General features: G+C 37.2%; 2 protein-coding genes across 4 annotated transcripts in view; both read left to right on the plus strand.

The window, feature by feature from the left end:
- ntd5 (ntl-dependent gene 5) overlaps nucleotides 1–148 on the plus strand; it is a 10,083-nt gene extending 9,935 nt beyond the window's left edge. Inside the window, exon 8 of the mRNA XM_060869306.1 lies at nucleotides 1–148. This exon is cut by the window's left edge and continues 341 nt beyond it. The gene's annotated coding sequence lies outside the window, so the exon portion shown is untranslated.
- A 2,148-nt stretch (nucleotides 149–2,296) lies between these two features.
- Nucleotides 2,297–9,929, plus strand: LOC132846033 (zinc finger protein 236). Of its 3 annotated transcripts, none has more exons than XM_060870541.1 (3): nucleotides 2,297–2,398; nucleotides 3,462–3,583; nucleotides 5,578–9,929. In XM_060870541.1, the coding sequence occupies exon 3, from the start codon at nucleotides 6,154–6,156 to the stop codon at nucleotides 8,413–8,415; it is 2,262 nt and encodes a 753-aa protein (XP_060726524.1). In that variant the 5' UTR covers nucleotides 2,297–2,398; nucleotides 3,462–3,583; nucleotides 5,578–6,153; the 3' UTR covers nucleotides 8,416–9,929. The 3 variants fall into 3 exon arrangements, with proteins under 3 accessions (XP_060726524.1, XP_060726525.1, XP_060726523.1); XM_060870542.1 differs by lacking the exon at nucleotides 2,297–2,398 and adding an exon at nucleotides 2,440–2,890; XM_060870540.1 differs by lacking the exon at nucleotides 2,297–2,398 and adding an exon at nucleotides 2,440–2,739.
- The last annotated feature ends 71 nt before the right edge of the window (nucleotides 9,930–10,000 follow it).

The following is a 10,000-nucleotide window of genomic DNA, read 5'->3' on the forward strand; positions in this document are numbered from 1 at the left end:
ACAGATTAAAGAAAAATATATATACTTACTTTTTACTCTGGACTGCTTGGACAAGGTTATCTTAAACTGAATGTAAGTGTGTTGTATATTAGCTGCTGTATAATTGTTTTGTAAATGTATTATAATTAATAAAACATGTCAAATCTTACTTTTTGAAAAGCTTTTATATCTCTGTTTGTACAACACAAAGATGATCACAACAGTTTTATTTCATGACCAATTCAGGGACATATTGTAACACAACAACCACTTCAATAAATTAAAATGACCAAACCTGCGAGCACTGCTTCCCTTCAAACAGAAATATAGTTTAATTTGCAGTGTAGTAATTAAGGTTTAATTCTTGCTTAGATGTTTAAGCAATTATTTCATTAAAACTTTCATTACAGACAGAACGATCCATATTGTGGTGTTCAAACTACCAAGACGCTCAAACAATCATAAACCAAAAATAAGCTTTTTATATCTACTGTAGGGTTAAGTGACAGTATATATTATACAAGGAAGTGTTACTATATTTCAAAATAGAGAGGAATTCAGTGTCTGACAGATTGAAGATGGTGCTGTTCAATTCCAATGCAAATGTACACAAGTTTTTTATTTTTTCAATCTGCATGTTTTCTTACCTTCTTACAGGCTCAAACCTTTCATAGAGATCATGTATACATGAAATGAAATGGGGCACATTGTATTGTATGTGCTGAGTCGGGATTTATGGAGATATTCCTGATCACATGGTGCTTCTGATATTTCTCTGACTTTCAAAAATGTAAACATTTTTGGCTGTAGAGACCGTAGAGATTTATATGGTCGCACTTAACAAGTATACGATATATGTAAGAATTGTGAAGACTGTGTACACTAAATTATATTTATGTCCAAAAGAATAAAACTGGACTTTTCAGTTTGGTGAACACGGTGCATTGTCATACTAACTGTAGTAAAAATCAAATTTGGTAATGACTAAGGTTTGTCAGCAAATGTATTTTTTTCTCAACAAAATGATTGTTTTTTACTTTATTTAGAAACATATGCACTTAAACTAATTAAACAACTAGTATTATTGTTTTATACTCTGTTTTTTGATAGATAGATAGATAGATTTATAAGTATATACAATTATAATTATACAATTATGTAGAGAAGATGTAACAGAACTTATAAGGGGAGCAGAGTATTTTTGCACATACTTTAGTTTTTGTTCTGTTTCTAAAATTCAGTTGGATTGCACAACATAAGTGGAGTGAAATGAAACAGTAAGCCAACTGGGATGAAGTTGACTTATATCTGGGACAAGGATGCAGTGTATTGAGCAAAGTTTATCAGAGGCCAAATTACACATCAGCTCTTTTGAGAAATGTATTGGGTTTTGCCTGGATTATTTCACAATAAAGAAGCAACAGCAAAGTTACTAATTATACCACAATCATGCTAAATTCTCAAATCTCTAACTTATCAGAACATGTTCATTCAGTTTAGTTCAAATTATTTTAGTGAACATTTATTGAAGGAGTTTCAGGTGTTAGTGATTTTAACGCTCAGTATGTTTCTATCATGGGAGAATGCTCAGAACAAAGGACTTTGTACTTTCCTAGGTTTTAGTAACTTGACAAAGTGAGTTGTTTTTTTCCCTTACAGCTGTTCATAGCTACTATAACAAAAATCCTAACAGATACTAACTTGTTTTATTGATGTTCCACAACATTAAAGATTAGACAAACAAGAAATTGTTATTTCTGATTATATCTATTATTGTTCCTGAATAAAAAAATGTCAGAAAAACAATATACGGCTTATTAATAAAGCTAAAATTGTATACATGTGCAACAGTGTTTGAGAAGAATTAAAAACATTGGGATATCCTGTTATATAAAAATGATTATATAAATTATATTAAATTTCATAATTCTAAAAAAATAAAGTTTATTATTATTATTATTATTATTATTATTATTATTATTATTATTCAGGCTGGCAATAAACAGCTGTAAATACACCGAGTTGTAAATACACCATATTACAGCACACCCTGTTGTGTTCTATTCAACACTTAACTCATTAATAACCTAATATTATTTAGTAATAAACTAAATTTGCCTAGTTTTATGAGTCAGTCCAAAATATCTATGCAATAATTTAAATTATAAATATAATTTATACATATGAAAATTTTTAGATCATTTAAATTCCAGTGCCACTTAAACATCATTATTATTATTATTATTATTATTATTATTCCATCTCAACTGTCGTGTCTGACGCACTAAACTGCGACACCACGACAAGCCCCGCCCCTAGCCCTCGTTGTCCCCGCCCACTCATTCATTCATATTTGGTGTTCCGGAAGTGCGCGAGGGTCGGGTTAGCCAGTGCCTGCCTGCGCGAGCTGACTCGTGGGGTGAGAAACAGTTTCGTATTGAATATTTCAGTTAAAAAAACGGAAGTGTCATTACAAGGTATCGATAATACGGTGATATATCGAGCGTGCGGCTTAACCGATAGCATTGTACATACGCTGTTGAATTGAGAAAGTTTGAAATATGGTTTGTACGCGCGCGCAGTGTCACCGGCTCGAACCGTCGGTACGCAGAAAATGGCTGGTCGCAGGTCCGAGCTTCGGGTCTCTCGTCACAGCGCCGCAGGATAGTAAGACGGCTTGAGCTTTTCTACAGGGACGAATTAAACGCGGTTAGCGACACGGGTTCGAGCGACACCGTTGAGTCCCAACACCAAAGAATGGTAGGATAAATATCTTTCTGTTGTTTTAAATCGGACCTCCGACTCCGTGTAATGGCGTCCGTTTGCGCCCGTGTCGCTTCCTCCCTCCTGCAGGACGCTTCTGAGAAGCTTTGCGCTTCTTGTCAAACCCTGACACGGGGGGCGTTCACTGGTGCGTGCACCTTGTTTATTAACACCATTCAAACTAGTCAACGACTTCAAGGACAAGACAAGATGATTTGGGAGAAGATACGGTTCACACCTACGGAATATCTAGATGTTTTTTTTTTTTTTTTTTTAGGTCTGGTAGGTTTTTATAGCCTCTGCCTTGTGTTAGGAGACTTTATGGATTATTTTTCTATGAATACAGTTACGTTTCATTCCGAAAGAGAGAACGGCTTAGATTAGTACAGAGCCTTAAAAGAACAGAGTTAAGAAGTTTGCTGAGACAAAACTACACTAGTAAATGTTGCCTAAGTGAGAGAGCACAAGGAGGTTTAACACGCAGTGTGGTGGGTTTGAGCTTCAACACACACACACACACAAAAAAGTGGAGACTTTTCGTGACTTAGGAGGCACACGAAGGCTTTCGAATTCAGAAAAGAGATGCTTGTTACTGATTTGTGATGTTTAGTGAAATGCTAACAAGTCATTGCTCTTTGAAAAAACAACAACAGCAACAACAACGTGCTATATCAATGTAAGAGTTCCAAAACTTATGTACTTTTCCTTGTTCTAAATAGGGCACACACAATCTAGGGACCTGCTAGGGACATCTTCATGTCAAAGATGTTGGGTCCCTCGGTCCTGACGCCATCTGTAACAGAGATTGTCTCAAGTCGGAAGACAAAAAATGATGTCAGAGGTAATGTTTTAAGATTTCTTTTTAAACTTGTACATTTGTTTAACAGCCAAAATTGAATGAGTGTTTAAAGAAATATTACATACATACATACACACACACACACACACACACACACACACAATTAACTGCTTTATTTACACTCTTGCCAGTTTGTTAGCTAGTGAGTACTTATGGAAGCTTAGTGTGGACTGTATTACAAATTAAATGGAATCGAGAATCGAGTCCTATATGACAGTTCATTAAGTTAAAAAATATACAGTGTGAAATAACTGTAGAAACTCGGTCCTGAAATAAGATCATTTGAGAAGATAAAATAATGTTATCAGAACATATCAGCTTGAAGAAGTGTAACCAGGCATGACTGCTGTCAAAGGGAGCATGTATTGTCATAACAATGCAGAATACAACATTACACCTGTTTAATGTAAAGAATAACACAATGGATGGTGCTGATGTACAAAAACAGTCCACACCGGGGTTGTGTGATATGGTGCGACACAAGGCAGATTAAAACCCAAAGTGTGTTATTATCCTTAACACAGCAATTCATCAACGATTGAATTAGAATTTTTAATCTATTAATGAATGACATACCTTTGAACTGTTTACGGTTATGTAGCTTGTCACGATACAGAGAATCCAGAAAGCACAAAGTCCTCAGGTCTGAAGACTTTCCCATGTCAGGAAACATTGTAACCATTACAAGGAGCTGACACCCGATACTCCATCCATAAATTTTACATGAACAACTAACAGAAAACTTCACCATATCGAGGCTGAAATATTTTCTTTGTTAGACAACACATTTAAAAAAAAAAAAAATCCATTTATTACTTCTAGATGTGGAGCGTCCACTATGCAAACCCCTGTGAATGAGCTGGTTACGTGATCGTAATGTTTTAGAATTAAGATAAACGGATGATTAATGTTACAGCTGCAACTGTAAGTGCGATGCTGTATTAGAAATTGAAAGCACACCTTCTGATTTGTAAATTCCCCAGCAGGCAGTAGGTTCCAATAGTAACGGATACTCCTCATTACTTTCTGATATAAGACAGTCTATTGGTGTGCTCTATTATGCACACCGTTTATTTCATTGGTTCAAATTGTTTTGAAGTGAGTGTATTTTAGTCTGGACATGCACTATTTGTGACAGCAGAGATATAATGTTATCATATACATATTTTTTTTCAAAATCATAACTTTAAGGAGTATATTTTAAAAACATTTGTTATGTGCTTGCCTTGAACTTACTAATTTCATTTCCAGAAAAGTTGGGACACTTTCCAAAAATTCAATAAAATCTGTCATTTTTAAATCATATGGCCGTTTATTAAACTGACTGAAGAACAAAGAAAAGATTTTCAATGTTTTCACTGACAAACTTAATTCTATACTAAGACTGAAGGTTCCACTATTAGCAGGTTAACAGCTATTACTAAAAGGGTATCAAGATTGGGTATAAAAGGAGCATTCACATTCAAAGGGTTTGTCTTTGCAAGGATGGGTTATGGCTAATTACCTTGTGCCAAACTCTGTAAGAAAATTGCCAGTCAGAATAAATATATTGTTTCTCAGTGCAAAATTGCAAAGAATTTCGGTCTTTCACCATCTATAGTTCATAATATTGTGAAAAGATTCAGGGAGTAAGGGAAAATCTTGGTGCCCAAAGCCAGAGGTGAAAAACTGCTGCTGAGCGTGTGGGATTATCGAATTCGCAGGCGATATTCTATGAGAAAATGTCATGCTACTGTGATGAACATAGCCACATATGCTCAGAGTACTTTGTAATGAATTTGTATGTAAAAATACATTTGCATTACACTGAATTTCCAAGTTGATTTTTTCCCCATTGTTGAATCCAAACTATTATTGAAATAGACATGTGCTTGTGAATGATACCAAATGTTCACACAATTGTTTGGAAATTTCTTCTTTAAATTCTGCTGAAATATCAAACATAAATGTCCATTATTTTCTTTGCTCATTTCCAGATTAATGACTTTTTCCAGTGACAGTGACAAGGATGGAGACAGATGGCTCCACCAGAAGAGCAAATGCTTCTATTTGCAAGATTAATACAAGTGGATTTGGAAGAAAATATTCAGTGAATTCTCAGGTAGCAATAAATGGACTTATATTGAGTGACATCATCGCTCCTTTTCTGGTGAGCTAACAACCAAAGTTAGCATATTCTTATATCGGACATCGGAGGATATTGTTCAGGACCTTAGCCATTCAAGGGGACTGATGCTAAATCTATGTGAATCAATCAAAAGTAGGTTTTATGGACAAGGTTGCAAAATTCAAGGACCTTAATGGAATTTTAGCCTGAAAACCAAATACGCCAGGAGTATCTCAGGAGTATCTCAGTAGGGCGGTACAGATGGTGAAGACAAAGCAGGTAGGGAGTGCGACAGCATGCCTCTGATTCAGTTTCAGACAGGAATTCTGTTCGTTTGGTCAGCCGGTCAGAAATGGTGTCATCATGTCTGAATCCACACATGACCAACATACGAACAGTTTCACAACTGACACCTGGCATCAAGACTAACATTGTTTAATCAGAAATGAATGAACCAATAACCAAAGCGATATATTTTAACTCTAACCTCTTATCTAGTGATTACTCTGTGAAGGACCTTCACCGAAAATCCCCTCTAAGGAATACCAGTAATAAGAAATACGAAGAACGTTTCAGTCACATTACCAAAGAGGAGGTGAACATACAAGCCCTTGCAAATGTTACCAAGTCTGAGACATTTGAAAAGACCAGAGACTGTGCGGACAAAAAAAAGACAGTGCGCAGTCAGGTGTGCAATAGTGCAAACTGTACAGCTCCAGTCCCATTTCATGAAAAACAGAAAGGATTGGCTGTAGCAATGCCTGAAGCTGTTTCTAGCGTTAAAGAAGCCATGGGGCAGGAAGAGGTCTATGCAGCACTGGATTTAAGCCTGCCAAAACAAAATGTCAGGGATAACAATGAAAAGCGTAAATGGGTTCTAGATCGTGAATACCAGATATCGTTAATAATGGAGGTGGATGAGATTAAGGATGACACTCAGCATGTAGAAGTGGTGCAAGACGAGGAGGATGAAGATTATTGGTCTGACTTGGTACATGATCATATGAGCAACTTTCACTTAGACAATTGGGATCAGTGTCCTTCCGCCTCACATGTAGCGATACCATCTACATATGGATCAGTCATGTGTCCTGACCCAAAGGATACGCTTCTCATAGACGACCAGGGTATTCCCTACACTCTTACTCCAGATGGTCAAAAAGTTTCCCAGGTAAATCCTTCTGAAATGCCAGTGACTGATGAGTCGGGATCCGCAGAGTCTGACACTGAGACGTCTTTGGCTTTTCAGGATGCAGAGCCTGAGCAAGAGTTGTTTCTTCCAAATTTACTTTTGGAGGACTCATCACCTTGTGTCTCAACGGAAAGTTCACAAGCAACTATAGCGGTGGAGAAGAAATCTCCCAATGAAACTGTTGAGACCGTGTCAACTGCCTTGCCGGCGATGTCTACTACTCTGCCATCCCTTCCTATTCAGATCATGGCTAGTAATACTGACTCGAACACTCCCATCCTCCTTCTCCCACCATCTCACATTCAAACACTTACAGCTTCAGCATCTAACGCTAATTCTGAACTTATGGCTCTGTCACTACCTTTTGCCCTTGCCTCAAACACACAGTCCACCCCTGTCTTACTTGTTCTTTCATCCCCTGAAGTGTCCTGTGGAATTCAGTCTTCCTCAATTTCAGGACATTTTTCTTCAGTTTCCTCCCCATCCTCTGCTGCACTTCCTTCATCTTCGAGTTCGCCTGGCCCGGAACCTGTCTCCTGTACAACTGCTATAAATCTCTCAGGACAAAATAAATCCTGTAATTATTCTGCTGCCCCTACCTCACCCATTGCTTTCTCCTGCACGTCCGGCATGTCCTCTGGGAACTCTTCAAATCTGGCTAAGCAACTGCAAACTGATTCCTGCTCTGACATGCCCACTTCGTTCCAGGAAGCACTGCTTAGATTAGCCGTATCCGCTGAACAAAAAAATGAAAAGCGACCCAAATGCATTGACAAATCTCCGGTCTTTAACTCATCATCTTGTACTGAAGTTACTCAGGCACTAGAGGAACACTGCATCGCTGACCAAGTGTTACCTGTCTCTGAGCCAGAGTCCGTCCCAGTTGATCGAACAGACTCTTTATTAAGAATCCCTACTGAAGACCTTCCACTTCAGTCCTCTAATTCCCCTCCTAGTCCAGGTTCAGACTCACCAATACTTACCACCAACCATTCAAAAAAGCAGGATCCGCAGGCATTAGGCCCACGTCGCATTCTTTACTGCCAGTACTGTCCACGAGTTTTCTACTACCTCTCAGACCTCGAACGCCATTCCATCACACACTCCCAGAAGAAGCCGCACATATGCCAGCTGTGTGGCAAGGCTTTCAAACGTTCCAGCCATCTGGAGCGGCACAAACATATCCATACAGGTGAGCGGAACTTCGAGTGCCAGCTTTGCCCACGGCGTTTCCGAGAGGCCGCAGAGCTGACAAGGCACCAGCGGGTACACACAGGTGAAAAGCCTTACCAGTGTCTGTTATGCCATATGCGGTTTGCTGAGCGTAACACTCTGAGGCGGCACACCAAACGCAAACATCAGGGTCAGCAGCAGGAAGCAATGAACACAAAAATAAAGCCTGACACTGAAGGAGTTTCACTTGTCAATATGCACGAGCAACAGGAAGAAAATGCAGAGTGGTACATCTCAACACTGACTGAGATGGAGTCTGACAATGACACAGGAGGAGAATGAAAACGGAACATTACAACGAGGCTTCATTTATATATTTTGTGTTTTTTTTTTTTTTTTTTTTTTTAAATTATATTTGCAATTTATTTACTTTTGTATTTAAATAGTATTCTGTTCTCATTACGTATGCAGTGACAATGTCCACTGAAATCCACTTAAATAGATTGCTATAAACAGCAATACTTTAGCTTTGTTGTTCTTTGACCTCCTATTTTTACCCTCAATACTATTTACACGAGTGCACATTTCTAACTCTGGTAAAATGAACCACTTTGCTGTGAAGGTCAAAAATTCAGATTTGTTGACTTTTCATTAATGCTTTCCTGCTATCATTTCAAATGCTTCACAAACATCATTATCAAGTAAACGCATCGTGTCACACAATGCGTCAAGTCAACTTCGGAGGTATAGAGTATACTGAGGCGTTCATTTTAGTTTCCTATCCTTATTTAAAAGTTGTAGAGGTCTGTTTTGTTTTGTTTTCCTATTGTGCCTTGAAATACCTTTCATCATTTCAATTGCTTATTGCTTTTCAGAAATAATGCACACTGTGAAATTAGAACATTTAAAATTTCTCCACAACCTGTTGTTTTGACTGCTTTCAATTTGCTGTGAGCATAGAAGTGTTCTCTGTATCACTGACTGTCGCTAGAAGAAGTGTTAGCAAAATCGTTGCTCATTCGATTTTCGGGTTACCATGTTACGTTTCACAGTTTGGTATAACACCATAAATACAAAGAAATGTAAATAACATTTAATAGCAAATTTTGGTGTGTATATAGATAGTGTTTGTTTGTTTTCATTTCATTTTTATTTCTTAATTTGAGTGTGACTCAATGCACATCAGCAGAGTAAATATCCTGTGTAATATGTTAATATATTCCCTGTAAATAATGAAAGATCATCCTGGGTCTTATTGCCCTAGGGTTAATTTAAAACTCTATAGCGTGTATTTCGTATATAATTAGCAGTCTGAATATTTGCACACTTTAATTAAAGTATGCTTGCTGACCCTTCTCTCTCACTTTAATCGTTCTCATGATCGGTCATGCAGGCAGTTTATTCTGCTTAAACATCACTGGACTGCATGCAAATATTCAAAGTGGCTTAGAAAGAGCTGCTAAGAAATATTTCCTAAATGGCTCAATTTGGGGTTGCAGTATTCTGCTGTACTTGACATGTATTCAAAAGGATCAGTTTTGTTTATTAAACTTCTTATACATTAGATTTTGCCATGGTGCTATGTAATAAAAATGTAATAGTCATAAGAGGGGTGTTGTCAGCCTTACAAACTATTAATATTATTTTAAAAAGACTAAGTAAATAGGCTTCCTGTAAAGTAAACGCAGGAAATAATGTAATGCGTATTATTCACATTAACAGGTATTTAGTAACACCAAGCACTTCTATGAAACACAAACCACTGGGTTATATTCGACACAAATGCATATAAATGAGCATATGCCATAGTCTCTGTCACAATGTCTCATATCTAAATAAAATGCCTTAAAATAAAACTTGCCATTGACATTCATTTTTTTTAATGCCTTTTTTTTTTTGTCAGTGTAATGATTTATTATTTTATGCC

This window comes from Tachysurus vachellii, chromosome 5 (genome assembly GCF_030014155.1).
Source record: "Tachysurus vachellii isolate PV-2020 chromosome 5, HZAU_Pvac_v1, whole genome shotgun sequence".
NCBI lineage: Eukaryota > Metazoa > Chordata > Actinopteri > Siluriformes > Bagridae > Tachysurus > Tachysurus vachellii.

Coding starts and splice junctions, on each gene's coding strand:
- LOC132846033 (XM_060870541.1), top strand. CDS start 6,154: ATGAATGAACCAATAACCAAAGCGATATATTTTAACTCTAACCTCTTA.